Consider the following 20,094-nt stretch of genomic DNA (forward strand, 5'->3'; position numbering starts at 1 on the left):
TCCGCAAACAGATTTTTGTGAACTTTTACATTCTGACTGGAAACAATGGAAAATGCCATTGTTAGTCCATGACCCAGGACAGGAAGGCTCTACAGTGGGTGATTAAAACAGCCCAGAACATCATCATTTCCCATCATCAGTGATAACGGTGTAGTGAGAAATCTGCACAAAGGATACTAAAAGTCAACAGCCACCCCTGCCAAAGTCTGTTCACTCTGCTGCCATATGGCAAAAGAAATAGAGGTATCCCTTCCCATTTGACTCCTCAGTTCATAATCAACACTACATTTTATTAAATAGATTGTTCTATTTCTGCTCTATTTTCTTTTTTCAGTCATGAACACTCTATTCATAGGTTTAACCATTTATTGCAACAAGTGGAATACAGTTACGCTTAGCACTGATGGCTCTGCTCTTAAGGAGCTCAATGCAGAAAACCCCCCACAGGGTTATACAGGATTGAACCATAAGGAAGACAAGTTATGAGTGAGCTGTGATTCCTGTGAGATTGATTCGATCGACAGGCTGTCAGCTAATTACATCTGGGGCGTATGACTTCTGTGTCCTCTAAGACTTCATTGTTTGTGAATGTAGCTTCAAGGACTCAAACCTAATTTAGTTTTTTAAACCCTGAAAAAATGATTTTAACTTGTAACCTTGGTCGAAACATTTTGAAAAAGTCAGGGTTTTCAAAATCCTGTGCAAATACTGTGCTGCTCCAGTGCACAGACAGCTAAGTTCTGAAAGACAAAATGCTGTTATCATTTCTGCATTTTGTAGATTATTATACCAAAAAAAAAAGTTTTACATGTTCTTTTTTGGTTTACCTTTATGTCTCGTTTTTCCCCAAACCATGTTGCACTTTTGGTGTGAACAATGCTTTAGGTCTCTAAAATGCCTGCAGACTTCTACAGTTTATCAAAGTAAAAAAAACAATTCATTATGCGCTATTACCTCCGGGGTTTTATTTGTGTTAACTCATATGGTTCGACAGCTAACTTATCCAATTTCTCAATGACGTTTCCTGACAGTAGTTGTGTTACATACACCGCTTCGACGAGTGACCACATGGTCACGCTGCAAGTTGCTGCTCCTTCTTTTATTTACCTTCCCAGATGATACAGACAGCTTACAAAAAATAGCTGAATATGAGTTTTATTGTACAAGACTGCTGCTTGACCCTACATGTTGTAGATAATCACAAACAGGGAGAAAAAGGAAGCAAAAGAGGGGTCTGACACGGTTTTTACTAGGACGACCTATGTTTCACTCTTTTTTTTTCTTTTAACAAGCACCTGCTAACATATGAAAATATTCTGCACCTCATGATTTACGTCAAGTGCCAATGCAGAAGGGAGTGTGCTCCGTATGTGAGAGGTTAAGGGCGAGGAGGGTAAGCTGGTGGATGGGCCTGTTGCAACTTTAACTTTCATGAAGAACAGAGTTTGCAATCCCACAGACCAGCAATTAAGGTCTGCTTTTTCATGAACCAAAACCACCATCTTTCTCCAACTTTAAGTGTTTGAGTTGCCTAAACCTAAACAAACCTTACTATAGATTTGCAACAAGCTCAATTTACCCCTTACTCTTGCAATGCAGAGATAAAATGGAAACCAAGAATTTTGACTAGTTCACAACAGCTGATCTGATTTTTCATGGTCTTGTTTTACCCACACCAGACAAGTTAGGTGTGAAAGCATGCTCCATAATTCCTTTTTTCCTGTGCCAGGGCTTTTCATTGCATTTCAACGTAAATCTGTTGATCATTTTCTTTATCAATCAATTGTTGCAGTGCTGAACTGCACCGAAGTATGGCAGAAAATATGAGCTAAAAAAACAACAACCTGCCAGGATGATAAGGGTATATAAGGGTAATTTCTCAGTTTGTCTCATTTGCATTTCTTATTGTCATTCAGTGGTATCTTATTTAAACCATTTAAACCCCTGATAACCAGCTATATCCTGTAGCAGAATTTGTATAATATTTTTCAAAAAAAGTTTTTCTGCTAAACAGGAAAAAAAGTGACAGCAGCTTCTTCCTCTGTGGTGGATGACTTGACTGTGTTTAGGAAGAGGGCGCTTGATGAGTTCAGCTGGAGGAGGAGGAGGATGGTGGAATGTTCCAGACTGCTGATACTGGGGACAGATTACACACACACACACACACACACACACACACACGCACACACTAAACAAACTTGAGCCAACACTCATCCACTCTCTTGCTTTTCCTCCCTCTCTCTCTTTCTCTCCAGTCTCCAAAAGCACTCACACTTTACGCATTCATATACTTACCCCCCCCCCCCCCCCCCCCCCCACACACACACGCACACACACACACACACGCACACGCACACACACACACACACACACACACACTCAGTGATCCGGGTGGAATCAAAGGGTATTAGCTGTGCGGTGTTCAGTTCCCCCAGTCCTTTCCCAGCATTCTCCACAGCTGTACGATTACACAGGTGTTTGGCAAAAACACACTGTTAGAGACCGCAGAGGGGCGGTGTGTGTGTGTGTGTTTGAGTGAGACAGAAAAAAAAATGAATATGCATGTGTGGTTGCATGCATTCAGTGTGTGTCTGCTTGCACAGCTTCCCTGCAGGAGTGTGTGCGTTTGTGTGTACATATATATATGTGTGTTTATGCCATTAATTCCTCCCAGTGACTCAGCCCTGCTATTTCCTTGACCAGCCACCATCATCACATTTTAAATTCACTCCTGTCATTTCTTTTCTCCTGTCTCTCATCCTTCATTCATGTCCGTAGTTTCCTGAGAAACACGAAATTGGTGTTGCTGAAGAGCTGAGGACTTCAACTGGGCTGAGAGATGCACTGTGCTATGTTATAGTCACATTATAAACACATTTTTAATAGATCCAAGTTAAGTGACTATGTAACTGACTGCCCCAGGTTCAAACCTCACAATTCATGTGGCTGATTAAAATGGTAGCTGTTTGGGTGAAAATCATGAACCTAAAGTGATAATGGTGCCAGAAGGAAAGTTGAAGGATCACCTAGTTATAGTAAATGGAACATGAATGTCTAAACCAAAACTCATGGAAATCAATCCCATCATTTCACATAAAACCAAGGGTGTCACAATACAATGCATTGCACCTTTATATGCAAGGTTAAACCGTCGTTAAACTGCCTTGTTTCAATGCTGCGTACTTTTATACTTGCAGAGCAATCATAAGAGTCCAGGGGTCAAGTTCAACCAATCACGACCAATTCTAAGCTCAAGTGTAAAATATCTAAATGTGAGAACAATACATGAAACTGTAGCAGGGATTAGAATATATATGTTTATCAGTCCATATCAGTTAAAAAAAAAACTCAAATAAAAACACCCCACATATCTCCCCAACACTGTACCGTAGGTCACAATCATATTATGTACTGTAAAATACAGCAAAAAAGACGCAGTTGTTTTAATATGTTAGCTGCCTATCTAGCAAGCCCATCAAGTTGTAAGTATTGATTTTATAGTATATAAAATCCCTCTGGAACTCCCTCCCTGAACACAGGAAACTGTACGCACCTCACAACCTTCAAAACACTCACCAAAAATCATCTTTTAAAACTGCTTTTAATGTATAACCTCTATCTCTTCTTCATGTTTCTAGTGGGTTGTTTTAGTTATTCTGCTTTTCAAGCAGTAAAGTGTCTTTAAGTACCTTAAAAAGCATTTATTATTATTATTATTATTATTATTATTATTATTAGTAGTAGTAGTAGTAGTAGTATTAGTAGTAGTAGTAGTAGTAATCTATCCTATCACATCTATTATCTAATGACCAATGTTTTTGGCTGTTGGTAAGACCAGGTTCGTAGTGGACTGTCTCAGGTCCTGGGTTAAAATGTTGTTGAAGGTGCAGTATGTAAGAATTGTCCATCTGGAAATTCGTACTCCAAACATATAGGGGGCACCATATGATCAGAGTACACACTAACTGCTGCTGACTGTAGCTGGCCTGAGCTAGTTAGTTCATCTAGCCAAGCAGCTAACAATTCTGAATTGGGAGCTCCGGGAACAGGGGGTTACACCCTCAGCACAGAGGATTTGGACTAGAAGATGGGGCTAGCTGGTTAGCATGCTAACTTCAGTATATATATCTCTGCAACACAACACATAAGCATCATAATATAAAAAAAAACTGCTATTTGTTTACATCCTGTTGATATTTTTGGGTAAAAGCTAAAATTCGTATGTAATGACCCTTTAATTAATTGCACCAGAATCTGCAGCAGGCAGTTTGGCTAACACTGCCAGTGCTGTGAGTGTCCTCATTTGTAATTTTTTTATTCTTCAGAAATGTTGCTTTTATAAAGTGATGGGGACAACTAAAAACACAAATGTCATGCTCCTGGTGGAGTTAATCAAAAAATGTTTTTTTGCATTTTTGCACCCTTGTGAATGTTGTGTTATTTTGTGGAGGCTAGTATCCAGTTGTTGTATTAGTTGAATCACACTAGAAAGTATGTCCCCCATGCCTCCTCCTTCCCAGCTCATTATGTAATAACTTCCATGTATCAAGGATGACTTTAGCTGCTCGGTTTTGACCCAGATGTGACAGACGTTCTGTGTTCTGCGTCACACCATAACTGTGCGTTCCTGCTTTGCTTCAAGGTTAGAACACTCAGACTAAACCAAGATATGTTGCTTGAATGTTATGTAACTCTCTCCTGTGTTCACATGATGATAATGAAAGCGAAGCAGTGAGAAGTTAACAGCTCAGCTTGGTTTTTTTGTCAAATCAAAGAAGATTTTGGGTCACACAAAGTAGTGAAATAAATCAAGAAAATCAAATTATCCGTTCATATATCAGTAAGCAGGCCGATTAGCCACAGAGAGTAGATCACAGGCCATGAAAGCCGAGTTTAACAGATTAACTTACCTCTTTTATTATTTCTTGTTCTTTGTCCGTTCTTTGTTTCATTCTTCATTTCTTTTATGACTATTCGCATTAATAAGCTTGTCAAATGGTTGTTCAAACAGCTTAAAACTACCTATGTTTATGATTTAAAGGGATAGTTCAGGTTTTTTGAAGTGGGGTCATATGAAGTACATATCTATAGACGGTCCGTATCCCTACGCATTTGCGCAACTGGGCCTCGTGCTATATTCCGGCGCTCGCAGATTACCTGTTTGGGTCAGAGTTTCAGCAGTAGGGATACGGAGGTTCTGCGGTTGAAAAAACTGTAGTGCCAAAAGAAAGGCCGGTCTGACGGCAATGTAAAGCGGTGTGAATATTCTCTACATAACGTACACATAGTTGTGAGTGAGTGTCATAGTTGTTTGAGCCACTTGTGGGTGGTTGACCCAACCTGCCTTAGGGTGGACAAGTTTCTGCCTCAGCGTGTTGGTAGGATTAAAGTGAACAAGGATATGATGTTTATTGAAGATCCTCCTGAGTTTCTCAGATGTTCCCGCGACATAAGGAATGACAATGTTGTTACATTTTCTCGTCTCTTCCCTTGTCTGCTCTAGCGGTTTTGACAAAGGTCCAGTTTGGGTAGCCACAGGTTTTGAACGCTCCGCTGATGTGCTTCTGCTCCTTCTCCTTCCCCTCTGATTTAGTAGGCATGAACGCTTGGTTTAGGGTTCTGGTGACCCCTATAGCTTGTGCTCCAGTGGGTGATGAGAGTCGAACAGCGAGTACTGATCTGGGTGCAGGTTTTTCTAGTACGCCTCAATGTTGAAGCTTCTGTCTTCTTCAGTGTGAACTGCACAATCCAAGAAGGGCAGACAGTCAACCATCCACAAGTGGCCCTAACAACTCTGAAACTCAGAGTTTTAAACTGGGCAATGAAGCTTAATAAAACATAACTATGTTATGTATGTAAATATGTTATATATGTATTTAGGGCTCCATCCTGAACTCACATAAATAACAATCAAATCAACCAATAAAATCAACAAGCACTGCTTGAGGAGGTAAAAATTCAAACAAGGGAACCAATCAAACACATGAATGGAGTCTGTCGGACCACATGTCAAAACAAATGAATTGGTCAGTTGCCAGTGACTCCCAAAACTACATATATCACTGTTCCAAAAACATGACCGCTGCAGCAGTGACAGGCCGGAACTTTGTTGTAAGGTCACAGTTTGGTTTGGTTTAAGCAAGAATCGATTGGTTAGATTTAGGAAACTTCATTTACAAACGTATGTTATGTGAGTTACTTACATACCATATTTACATAACATGACGTATCTACACAAGGAAGTTGAAGGAAGTCACCGCTAACTTTTGGTTTCACACGAACAGCGGCCTCCTGAATAAAAGTCCTGTGCTGGGGTAACCCAAACGTCTGTCCCTAACTTCCTCCCCAGCTGACCTTTTAATCTTTACACCACTTCCCCTCATTTCGTCCTTTGCAGACATAATAATCACTACAGCCACAACATAAACATGGGTCATAATAAACTGCTTTCATAGTCGACCAGTTGTTTTTCTGATTGGTGGGCTGTAGAGACAGGTCCTTGTAAGCCATCTTACCCCTAATGGCGAACTCCATCTTTCCTGTGTGTGATTCAAATTGTGAAACTACCAATGACCAGTGTTAGGGGTAACCTGTTAATAAAGTAATCCAACATCACAGTGACATTCAAGTTGTGCCTGGAGTGCTTGTTATACCGTTTTCATTGAAACGGCTGTGCCAAGTACTGTAAGCCTCTGCCCAGCTCACTGTCAGATTGTTAGCAAAATTGAGAGCTGTAAATGTTATATTGCTTGTGTTGTTCCTATTATTAGTTTGCAGGGTTCCCAACTGTGGACCGCAAAGAAGGCTTCAAAATGACAGGACAGTCGATACATTTAAAGGTACAGTTGGCTACACGCCGCCTGGATGACATAACCAACATGTGCAACGAGTTACTTTTAGAAGTAACGTTACCCAACACTGCCAATGACCGATTCACAGAAAAGTGGACCTCGCGTCAGGTGAACGTTCCCATTTTAATGATGCAGGAGACGACGTTCAGTCATCTGGACAGTATGACGTGTAGAACCACATGATGGACTGTCTTTATTTAAACAATGTGAGCTGATGAATCCTATCGCGCCACAGTTTGGCTGCCCTGCAAACAGAAACACCAGTCGCTCTTCTTCTGCTGTTGTCCTGAAATTAGCCGATCCTGGTGCGTTTGCTGCTCTCAGTGCTCGATAAACGAGCAGTTTCCAACTCTGGAAGCTGTGTTGCTAAAAACACACCTGTAACCACTTCACTTTATTAACATTCTGTAACCTTAATCAAATAGTTTTAGTAGCCTAAACTTGAAAACTATACATCATGGTGTGCTCATCTTGTCATCATGTCAGTAAGCCTCTCCTATGGGTCAACGTGAAACATACTAACAGTGACTTCTTCTGCCCTATAGGTGTGTTCATTCAGTGACGTTTATCTAACCTTACACGCTGGCATTTTAGATCGGTTTCCCTTCCTGACAGCCAATGTTTTCAGTTTGTTTCTTTGATTTCATGTTCTGCAGACAGATGATACATCACAGTAACATTTACTCACCTTTGTTATTCTGCCAGCATTTAAGGAATAGTTTACCCAAAAATGAAAACACTCACCGCCATGCAAATGGAAACTCGGTGAAGTTCCATAGTCCACAAAACAATTCCGGAGTAGCCCGAGATACTAAATTGATTTTAAAATGCGCTATTTACTCACTTTAAGGGGAAATCTTTGCTGTAGCAAGCTGTTGCTGTTTTTGTTTTTCTTTCCAGTTGTTTTTTTGACATTTTAAAACAAGTACCCAATTATTTCAGTTGTTTAGGAGAATGCTGCAACACCGTTGTGCTGTGAAGCTCTAGAGATGTTTTGTGGACTACGGAACTTCACCTGACTTTCGGCGTGGAGGTGAGTAGATTTCATTTTTAGGCAGACTGTTCCTTAAAATGAAAAAAAACAAAACAAAAAACAAAACAATAACCCAACAACTTCATAAACAACAAAAACATAATCCTCTTCACAACCTTCATGTTAGATTGTCTTCTTGTTTTGATTGAGCTTTTTCCAGTGACTTAGTGCTTTTTCATTCAATTAATGTCTGATGTTATATGAGATGTGTGGTGTAGTGGTTTTTTTTTTGTGTAGACTTGGGGACTTAGAAAGGTCTGCTAAACTGGCAAAGATTTGTTGTTGGGCCCTCTGCAAGACAGGGGCCACAATGAAGCATGAACTGCTTAAGTTTGTATTGTACTTTCTGGTGCAATTTACCCAAATAATTAATCAAAGTGCCAAAAACCCTCAAAGAAACAACAAACAACTGCCACACAGTGAATGTGGGTCTCTTTGGGGGGCAGTTTGCCTGTTTGGTAATCAGCCTTGAGGCCGGCCCTGTATGTGTGTGTGTGTGTGTGTGTGTGTGTGTGTGTGTGCGCGCGCGCGCGCGCGCGTGTGTCAGGTGTGTGTGGGCTTCAAAAAAGTGAATAAAGAGAGTTGTGGTGTGTTTACTGTCCACTTCATCTCTCACACGATCGTCCCATCAGCACTTTAAACATAAAGACGGTTGATTAAATTCCCCTCAGATCCGGAACATGAGGCAGATTAAACATGCGTCTGTATTTGGTGACAACAAGTGGATCTGTGCTCTCCACTGCTTTCTCTGTAAGCTGTTACATGGCTTTCAGTTTGTTTGAGAGTGACGGGCTGTGAAGGGCCAACAGGCAGGGGCCACTTTACGCGGCAACAAATGAGCCTTTATGTCGAACCCGCACCTGTGTGTTTTCGCTGGCTTTTTCCCTGCGAAAGAAACCCGCACATGCAGGGGTGTAATTTGCAGAAATAGGCCAGTCATTTTTATACCTGCAGGCTGTGGGCTGCACAAAAAAAGAGAGGGAGAGAAAAAAAAGCACAAAAAAAAAAAAAAGCAAAGTACTGTAAAGTATTTCCAGAGAGGTGTGTGCTGTTGTGGTTTAAGTGGTGACCCATAGGGGTTAGCATGCAGGTCAAACACTGCACTTGTCTCACTGTAGGCTACTTTTTTAGTCTAACCAATGATAATTACAAGGAGATCTGTTTACATAAAATACAGGCAGGCAGAGGCATGCATAGAGACACACATATGCATGAATACTAACAATAAAAAATACATGCGAAATAAACACAATAAAATAAATACATGCAACTCATTAATAATACATAAACATTTTACAATCATTTTCATGAAAGTTTGATTTCCTCCAGGGTTCATGCACCTTCGCAGTTCCTTCCGGGGGAAGAAAATCACCTTTTCCAACCCCAATTAGCCCAATTAACCCAATCCAAATCAAACCAGCCAATCACCGCACCAATCAGCCAATCAATCAAACCAACAAACCGATTTTTCTTCCTAAATTTATTTATTTTTTCCTGCAGATTTGCCGCTCTCTCCTGTAAGCAGCAGCAGCAGCAGCAGCAGCTCGGTGCTCGGCGCGGTGGTGTTAGACGAGAATGTAAGCTAGGTGGCCGCACGAACACATTTATCACACCGAGGCTGTGCCAGACGCACATGGGATCCGTCCTGCGTACCCGGGGATCTTCAGCACCCGCAGCCGAGCGGAGGGCACCCTGAGCCCCGGCGAGGAGCAGCGCTCACCCTGCCCGGACTCTCCCACTGACACAACACACGCACAACAACAAAAAACAGCCAGTGCACATTTGCGAGGTGATCTTTTTTTTTTTTTTCCTCCCCGAGAGGCTCGCTGAGACACAGTGTGTTATTTATTTATATCGTGCGTGAGCCTGACAGTCAGCCGCGGCGGACGAGCTGCGTCTTAGCGCGGAGAGGTCGGACTTCTTTGGCTCGGGGGGGGGAAACACACCAAAACACACGCGAAAAGACTCCCGTCCTGTCGCCCCCAGTCTTTTATTTCCTGTCAGTTCTTTTTTTTTTTTTCTTTTTTTTTTTTTTTTTGTTGCTCTCTTGCGATTTATTTCCTGCTGCCAAAAAACCAGGAACCCCGGGACTGAGCTCCGTGCTCCGAGGATGAAAGAAAACTAGATCTGTGATCGAGGCTTTGAGGTTGTTTTACTGGATTTATTTCGCTGTGGAGGAAAAAAGAGATCCGGGAGCGGAGCGGTGCGCGAAAAAAGAAAGAAAAGAAAAAAAAAAAGAAAGCCGAGGTCTTCCTCCTCTCTTCTCTCCTCTTCCCTCCCTCTATCTCCCCATCTATCAATCTGTCTACCTATCCTGTTCTGTCTATCTATCTCTGCATTTGTTTCCCATGTTTTTAGGTCCGTGAGATTTTGCTAAAATGCATCATCAACAGCGGATGGCAGCTTTGGGAACAGACAAGGAACTGAGTGACTTACTGGATTTCAGCGCGGTAAGGAAACCCACCTTCTTCTTACTGTTAATATGAATATGATGAGTAGTGTGACAGTCAGGCGCCGTAGAAAGAGAATAAGCGCGTCCTGTGGGCTCCATAGAGCCGCCACTGTTTACTTGTTTAACGGCAACTATAAGCTGCATTCTGTTTTTTTATTTTGTTTACCTCACTCAGTCTTTTCAACTGTTTGCACGGAAAAAAAAAGAAGAAAAAAAAAAGTTGTGTTTATGTAGAGTAACTTGCAGAAAAAGTCAGTGCATATTGTTGGTTTTGTAATTTCTTTTTTTCCTTACGTGTGTGTGTGTGTGTGTGCAGAGAATTGTGATGCTGCATTAGTAATTTTGTTGTCTTATAGATGCGAAACAGCGATTTGAAAATGTTCCCAACATCCATGGTAGTATATCTCATTTTAAGTCCTTTGTTTCTTAATGTGTTAGCTTGATTATTATTATTATTATTATTATTATTTTAATTTTTTGTTTTAATTTTCAGTCCATGCTAAGGATTTAGAAAAGAAAAAAAATGTTTGCTTTATTTGTTCGTGTCTGTGTGAGTTGATAAGCTGCTCCATTGCACTCTCCATGCAGCCGGGCTGGACCGAATATTTCAGATGCACAAAAAAGGGCTCGACAGGGGATCATGAAACCTTTGCATGACTGACAGACAGACAGACAGGGAGACAGAGACATGTTAAATGTTCCCTTAGCAGCCTGTTCAATATCCAAAACTCACGACTCCGCGTAAAAGTTTGCGCTTTTTTTTTTTGTTCAGGAGCAGCCCGTGTTGTGAACTTGACGGACAGGAAACAGCGTCCCCGCTCTCGGCCATGTTTTCTCTGCGCCTCTCCTCCTCCGGGAGCAACTTTTGCTCTGAAGAGGAGGGGGGGGGGAGAAAAAAAAAATCCCAAACACTCCAAATTGAGGAGAGAGAGAGAGAGAGAGAGAGAGAGAGAGAGAGAGAGAGAGAAAACGGACTTTCATTAATCCTGTTATGAAACGTATATATAGAGAGAGAGGCAGCGTGAACGCGATGGTATCCTAACACTACTTGGAGGGAATGAGGCGGGTGATGAAGTCTTGAGACGCACAAAAAAAAAAAACAAAAAAAAAAATCCAGGAGGAGAAAAATCAACCCGCATTTTTCATGCAATATCGTAAGTTTTCTGCAAGGAATGTTAACGCAATAAACAAATTGGATCACAGCTGAGGCCTGTGTGCACGCGGTGGAAGTGGAGCTGGAGGAGTCATGGAATATTTCAGACACATCACAGGAGGCACCATGAACGCGTAATGTCGAGAGGGACTGGTGATGCTGCGTGAGGTTCAAACATAGGAGACAAAAGCCCCGTAAATGTACATATCAGCCTGTATTTGAGTGTCAGCGTAATAAATAGACAAATATATTACATTATGAAATCACAGCTGAGGCCGGCATACACACCACAACTGTGTGTTATGGGAATATTATAAAGATGTTATTGGAATGTTTAGATTTAAAGGCGATACAAGCTGCACAGTTATCTCACACAGCTGCAGTGTTAGTGATTTATTTTCACTATTAAGGGTCATACTGTGTGTATCCACTCACTATACCATAAATACAATATTCTCTGAATGCTATAGGAATATTATACAGCCATTGTTATGGGATTTTGAACAGATGACGTAGAATGACATCATCGGTGTATCGTGGCTCGGTCGCAATATTCTAACAATTGCAAATGTTTGCTGTCGTGGTTATATAGGCCTGTGTAGGTTTAACCACAAATACATTGTTAAAGTCTCCATGGAGGTATTATAGGTGACAAAAGTCCAATAAAAATCACTGCTCGCTCATTATGCAGTGGCACGCACCTTCTCTCGAGGCTCCACAACAACACTTTAGGAAAGTTATAGCAACATTTATTCAGTAGGACTTACATAAAACCCTGTTATGAAACGCAGAGAGGCAGCGTGAACACGGTGATGTCACAAAAGATCAGGCTGCTGTAAGCGAAGAAGGCGACTGATGCTGCATGACACGCAGAAATAAGGAGGTAAAAGACCCGTAAACGTACCTTTAAATCTGTATTGGAATGTCAGTGCGATAAATAAATATAGAATCACGGCTGAGGCCTGCACACACACTGCAACTGATGTAGGCGTGATGCAAACATATCCTAAAGATATATTATTTTGTTTATAAATTCCAAAGCTATTAAAAGAGGAATATAACTTGACACACTAATCACTTATAACCACACTACAGTCATTTTCCAATTTTGTAGAAACTCTATAGGTCATACGGTATGTGTACACTCACTATACCGTAAGCAAACACAATCATCTCTGAATGCTGTAGGAAATTTATAGGGTTGTATTTTGCGATTTTTAACAAATGACACACAATCAGATATCTGTTCTGTCAGAATTGATTTCCAAAGATGCATAACATGCCTCAATAGCAGTATGATAATAATAATTTTAAAAAATGCTGTCGTGACCGTACCATAAATACATTGTTTAAGTCTCTATAGCGGTATTACAGGTGACCAAAGTCCAATAAAATCACTGCAAACTCATCATTTATGGACACACATTCCCTCAAGTCTCCATAAGAACATTAAAGGAATATTATGGGAATGTTAAAGTGACATGTATTCAAAAAAGCTACAACAGTTACATTCATAAAACATATGATCGAGACATATGATAATCTAATATTTTTCAAACTATTGTATTAAACCAGGATCATTACATTCACGAGTGAGCCTCTGCTGGAAGAGTGTCAACTATTTTAATAATGTGAACAGAGAGCCTTTGTATAGCAACAAATACTGTGAAAAGCTCTGTTGTAATATCACAGGTGACCATAAAGTCAAGCTAAATCACCACACACTCCTCATTTGCTGCACACACATTAGAAGTATTATTAGATTATAATTATGGAATAAAGTACAACAAAATCTTCTTTTTTTTTTGTAGCACACACATGAACCCGAGTGTCTGTGCTACATCACAGGAATATTACAGACATTTGTCCCGGGTCTCATTTTTCACAGGTTTCCAAAAACGTCAATCAGCCCGTCTTAAATTCTATTTCTTGAAAACAATGTTCAAACAAAGGAGGGCAGCAGCAGCGACAGTGCCTCTCTTCTCATTATAAACGCAGGCCCGTCCCATTAATTTATGCGATCATCTGTCTTTGCACGCCCACAAGCTGACACCAGCAGCTCAAAGTGCCTCGACTGGGATATCGATAGACCTGATAATCAGAATTAGATCTTTCGGCTCGCAAAACATTTGTTTCCTCTTTATTCATCGGCAGCCGCGAGGGAGATCGAATGCGCGAGGAGCCTCGTTATCCGAGAGACGCACTTATAAGGCCCCACAGGCTGTGTTAAGAACAATGACAGATGAAGCATCTATTGTTTTAGTCAGGGTCTAATTTGCTTATATAGCGGTCGACTCGAAAGAAGAAAAAAAAATCTCCCCTCAAAACCTCAAATCCTGAAAAGCTTTTAGCATCTGAAAGTGTGTTCACCATCACTGAGATTCCACCATCAAACGCCGCCGACACGCAGGCCTGATGTCTATCCAGAGAGGTTATCAGCCGGGGTCAGATGTCTCACTTTGACAATGTGAACTGTTCTCCTGTGAAGCTTTACAGTAGCTCTTACAGTAAAACAGCAGGACTCAGCATTCAGCTTCAGTCTCAGTCTTTACGTGGGCTTGATTTTCCTGTAGATGTATAGAGCAGATGGTCACTATTTCTGATGATTATCTCATATGTTCAAGTCAGATATGAAGTAGATATGAAGTGTTTCCTTCCAAAATGAGCCGTCCAACATTTGGCAAAAGTGACATGAATGAAAGTGATTGAAAACCCATTTATGATTAAGGTGAGCAGGTGATTGATTTCATCCTGTTTATATTTCACAGATGCTGGATGAGGTATTTGATGCTTCCCAAAAAAAAATGTTCCCACAGTGTTTTGGAAAATGAACTCTTCATATCTGCTTTCAGCTCTGAGCAGAGAGTCTGTGTGATCATTACGGCTGGGTATCGAACATCCATACGCTTTGAGTTCAGATCCAGATGTGTCCAAAGTATTGAAACCACTCAAGAGGTGTGGACTTCAGTCATGACATGGACCAGAGCCAGACTCAAGTCACAAATCTGAGGACTTTGACTTTAATATCTGACTTTAACACCAATGACTACTGACTTTACACTCTAGCTATTGGAATGACTTAGAATTCCTAAGTCTCTTCCAGTCAAAGTGTGCTCCAGTTGAATGTTTGAGCTTCACTGTGAAGAAAGATATACGTGAAGAGTTTGACACTAGAAGGCTTTTCAAATTGTTAATTTTCCCAGTGTTCATTTAAAAAAATCGGATTTTAAGAGGCGGACCTACAAGCATGATTTGGGAGCCAATCCGGTTCTAATATTCAGCATACACAAGGCTGATGTGGAAATTTGAAGCCTCCAGTGCACATATACACATATTGAATATGGACTTAAGAGTTTTTACTGCTGTGGTCAGTCAACAAAACATCAACATGCATTGACTGAGGGTGTCCCTGTCCTAGGACTTGACTCAGGACTTCTGTCTTTCCATACATCTTGACACCTGTTTTAATTTTGGGTTTGTTAGTCTTGACTTGGGACTTTTTGGACTTGACTAGGGATCCGTTCTGATTTGGGGCTTGTATTCATGTTAACCTGTATTCCCATGGAACCTGACTTGGGCCTGGACTTGGGACTTAACTGTATTCCTATCAAACTCAGACTTACCTTCCATGATGTTGGATTTGTCAGCCTTGACTTGTGACTTGATGTAGGTTGTACTTGCTTTGACCTGGGACTTGACTCAGGATTTGTTTGTATTGATATGACTTTGAACTTGGACTCTTCGTAGGACTTCATTGTCATGACTTAAGACTTAAACCCAGGACTTGTTGGTCACCACTTGAGACTTGACAGCAAAGATTTGAGGCTTACTTACAACCTGTGACATTGTCCCACCTCTGCAGCCATTAATTCCTCGTCACATTTATAATTGTTTATTCATCTTTGAAATATTGCAGTTTATAATTTTTTAAAGATTTTGATTGAAATCAGAATCAAAATCTTACAATCACAGACTGCAATATACTTGTATGATTTCTTGTGTTTCTAAAACATTTGAAATGTGAAACTTTGGCTTCTTTTGTCAAATTTAAACCTATTTATATTTCTTTAAGTAAGATATAGAAAAGATCATATCATTTTGGTATTGGTACCAAAGCACCTGATACCCAGCCCCAGTGATGATGGCCTTTTTGCAGTCTTGATAAATATCACACAGAGTTTCCTTCCAAAACAACAGATCTCCTATTTTAAAAAGCAGAAGAATAAAAAAAAAAGATTGGATACAATGAAAGTAAAGATAAATGAGTGATCATAAAATTCAAGATATTTCCTTGTTAATTTGATTGGAATGCGATTAGAGTCCTGCCGCAGCATTTTGCTGCCAAATGTTGCCCTGGCGTTTTGGAATGAAGCTTCTCATGTGTAGCTGCAGTGATGTTTCTGTAGAGATGTGTCTTGCTGTCTGCAGTGTCAGTGCTCTCCGAGGTAATGTGCGCTCTGTTTGTCTTGTAGATGTTTTCCCCTCCTGTTAGCAGTGGAAAGAACGGGCCGACCTCCCTGGGGAGCGGACATTTCTCCGGCTCAAGTACGTCACCCTTTCCTTTTTTTCCCTACTTCTTCTTCTTCTCTTTTCCTTCACTCAGTCCCCCCCCCCCACCCCCTTTTACACCTGCTCGTTGCTGCTTCGCTTGCTGTTTGAATTTTCTTGTGTTGGTAACCATATCCTGTACATGCAGATGCGGTATTTTGATTTGATGCTCTTTTGCTTTGTGGATTTTTTTTTTTTTTCATTTTGAGAAGACTTGGAAAAACAGCAGGATTTGTCTTTATAAACTCTATCTTGCTCGTGTGTTATTCAAACTCTCCGTGTTGGTGTTGTTGTTGAGCTGGTTGCTTGTCTTTTGCACTAAAATGTCAAATATTGCTCCAACAGTGAGGTTAAGTGTATGGCTGTGGTCACATGTTCATCTATCCTAATACTTACCTGTCCTGTCTGTGGCATTCCTGAGCCCATTGATTCCCTTAGAAGATGTAAATACAGCTGGTCACTGTAGTTTTTTTTAGCAAATGTCTACTCAAACTGGAGGAAATGGTGCAATTCTTGGGGACTACTTTCCTCAGTGTATTGACATTGACCAGCGAGGTGGCCTTTCATAACATGTGACCACGTTTGATGTTTATTGTGTACGTTCCTGCAGTACGTCACAGTAAATGACATGCAGTATGAGCGCCGTGGTGTAAAATACAGCCATGAGGTGATGTTGTGATTTTTTCATGTTTCTGTATTTCGGGGCAACACGTTTGTTTTTCAGCTGCTCAAATTCATTCCTGAAGGAGACTTCCTGTTTTTCTGATTCACTGCTCTCATTCTTTCCTGCCTCTGTATGTGTGCGTGTGTGTGTGTGTGTGCGTGTGTGTGCGCAGATCTGTTCACTGGGTTTCTCTATACACAGTGGTGTTGATGGTGTGGAGCAGGCACAGTTTGGTTCAATCGGTGGTGGAACGCGGTGGCTTTGACTCTGAAATGTTATGGATGTGATGGTCTGAATGTGACGTTAAACTGTGCAGTCAGTGGTGTTGTGTTACATTCGTGAAGTCAGTGCATCGTTGAGGGGTAATCTAGTGAAAAAAGTCGGTCAGTGTGTAGGCATTGTGTTATCGATTAATTCACCAGAGGTGTGGAATGTTCTCGATTCCAGGGTCCATCGTGGAAGGTTGTGTGTGTAAAATTAGCCCCACAACAATTAGGCACAATACAACGAATTTGAGGAATCACGCTAGCTGTTTTTCGACCCTGAGCTGACATCCTCAACCGTAAAGAACACAGAGAGAACAGTTATTCAGCCAAGAATTGATGAAGCCCTGTCAACGTTGCTACCCAGCTCATGGAGAGGTGTGTACAGCAGAGTCGTGTTTATGATGTTTGTCACATCAAATATATTTTTTTGCATTACAGCACACTTGTAATGCACTGCAGGCTGACTGACACTCTGTTTTACGAACGTTTATGTGCCGAGGCGGGTCACACTGATGCTGGGATTGAGAGGATGCAGCTCTTTATATTGTAGACTGGTCTAGTCTGGTTATGAGTGGACTTTCTCAATAAAAACAGAGTTGGGTTTATCTGACTGGTTGTGTTGTTTGATGAGAAGTTGGCCATGTGCACAAACGTGAGGATGTGAATCGTGCATGCGGATCGTTGACAGGTGAATCATAATGGGATGGTGAGGCCAGTCAAGATTCATTCTCCCAGTCATCCAGTCAGTCGGTGAGTCACTTCGTTAGTGAGTGATTGATGTGTCATACCTTCACCCATTCATTTGTGCTTCTATTCGGATCAGTCAGTTACCATATTAGCAAGGGAGCTGGTAAAAGTACTTCATGCGTCAGTCAGTGCTTTTCCAGTGACACACTGAGCCCTGCGTTCATTCATTCATTCATTCATTCATTTGTCCATCCAGTCAGTCTAGAAACCAGTGAGTGAGTTCATCATTAATAGAGTCTATCAGTGTGTTATCATTTGATCAGGTCAGTCAGTAAGTTAGGTCACGTTCAGACTGACTTCATTTGAGTCAGTGCGCTCCAGCGATGTGGCGGGGCTATGACAAAGAGGGCTCTGCAAACATCCTTCAGTATCATCTGGCATAAAGAGTTGAACCTGGCTCTACTTTTCCAGACCACAATGTGACATCATTTGACAAAGTGCTGTGGTGGTGAATTAAACACATGCAAGCATACGTTACCTGTGGATTCATACCAGTTAACGGCTCCATTTTACAGTCCGAACGCCTGCTTAGTGAGTTAGTCAGAAAGTTGTGTTTATGTGCAGATGTGTTTCTCCTAGCTGAGTCGTTCCACTTAAAAAAAAAAAAAAGGATAATCTTTAAATCACTGATCATGGCGTGATGATGTAGTGTGCCATGTGCAATGACTGCTGAGAGCTGCTCTTGTACTTTTTGCCTATATCATTAGAGGTGCAGTGTATTAAAATTGGCCTTGTTTCTTGTGTGTTTACTATGAGTAAACAAGGCGATAAAGATTGTCCTGGTTCAGTTAAAGAAAGAAACTTGAATTCAGATTGTGCCCGGTTGTATTTTTATGGAAATATAGATATGTGTAAGTTTGTTTCTTCTCAGGGTACAAAGTAGTTACACTCATACAACACGGGCTGGCGCTAGCCGGTTAGCATGTTAGCATTCAGTAGACATCTCTGCGGCACAGTACACGGACTATACTCTGACTATATTCAAAATGTTATTTTCTTCGCTGTTGAAAATGTACTAAAATGCGACTAAGATTCTCACATATTGCGCCTTTAAAGCTTCAAAAAAGGTGAAACAAGTGAGTTTGGTAGTCTTTTAGATGTTTAGTGCGCTAGTTATTTGGTTGCTAAATATATCAAAATGTCAAATATTGTTATATATATTGACAATAGTTGCAATGAGTATGTGGTAGACAGTGATATTATAATTAACCCAAATTCTCCACTCTGTTCCACTTCTTTCCTGATCCTCCCGTCTCTATTCGTTCTCTATCTGACCTCTGCTTTGATCACACATGAGGTTGCAGGTCCTACTGTATTTCCCCCATGTATTTCAGAGCACGTTATTCTACTACATGTGTCATATTCTGTCACATCCGCAGTCTTTACGAGATGAGCACAACCTGCGTCCCTTCAGAGCCGGGCGATACTTCTCCCTTTTAAATCATTCCTGGAAGCTCTTCACAGAAAAAAAACAGCCGGGTCGTTTCTGTTGCTCCCGCTCGTGTTATTTGCCCATAAACGGCGTTCGGAAGCCATTTTGTTTGTTGGCTGGAAAACAGAGAGATGTCGAGACGTCTTCTTTGTTTACTGCTTCGTTATGTGGTTGTTGTTGTTGTTTGTGCTCCACGGTTTTTCCGCTGGTGTTGTTTGCTCCCGTGCCGTGCATACAAATGTGAGGAACGGCGACAAATGTTCCGATTCTGGGGAAAAAAAGAGACTCAGTTCATGTAGAATTTGTAGCGGTTGTTAGGCCTCGGCTTGCTGCTTCGATGTGTATCTTCATTTTGAGATTGTTGTGGGTTTTTTTTTTTGTGCTTTTTTTGCTTTTGATACAGGAACACACACTGGTGTCGCGCACGCACGCACTCATCCCTGCGCACAAATCACACTCTGTTTCTCGTGCACACACAACGAAACACCCGCATGTACAAGATGCAGCACACACGCACGTGCGCACACACACTAACACACACACACCCACACACACACACACACACACTCTGCTCACCCCTGCTGTGGCTTTCTGCAGGCCTCGGCATTTTGATGAGCCCGGCGCTGTTTGTGAATGCAGCTAATTAGAACTCTATAGACCTCCACAGCCACGAGAGCAGCGGTTTCAAAAGGCTGGGGCGAGGCCAGGGGACGGGACGCACCAACACTAAACTGGGTCCAGAAAGGTTCAGGGTAATAGTAATAGATATCAGACAAGTTTAAAAAAAAAAAACAAAAAAAAAACATTTGGAGCTGTAGTTAAAGATGAAATGTTACATTCACGTTCATTCCTGTCGAGTATACTCATCACTTTCAACAATTTAATTTCCTCTTGTGTGAGCAATTAATCTAATTTTATCCTATCTTATCTTATCTTATCTTATCTTAT

The 20,094-nt window shown here is 41.2% G+C and overlaps 1 protein-coding gene across 1 annotated transcript in view; it reads left to right on the forward strand.

Moving 5' to 3' along the window:
• Positions 1-9,691: 9,691 nt before the first annotated feature.
• The window catches only part of tcf4 (transcription factor 4), a 262,295-nt gene continuing 251,892 nt past the window's right edge, over positions 9,692-20,094 (forward strand). Inside the window, exons 1-2 of the mRNA XM_030436622.1 lie at positions 9,692-10,334; positions 15,962-16,034. Coding sequence (XP_030292482.1) covers positions 10,263-10,334; positions 15,962-16,034 — 145 coding nt within the window. The 5' untranslated portion in view covers positions 9,692-10,262. The remainder of the gene's footprint in view (positions 10,335-15,961; positions 16,035-20,094) is intronic.

This window comes from Sparus aurata, chromosome 12 (genome assembly GCF_900880675.1).
Source record: "Sparus aurata chromosome 12, fSpaAur1.1, whole genome shotgun sequence".
NCBI classification, from domain to species: domain Eukaryota; kingdom Metazoa; phylum Chordata; class Actinopteri; order Spariformes; family Sparidae; genus Sparus; species Sparus aurata.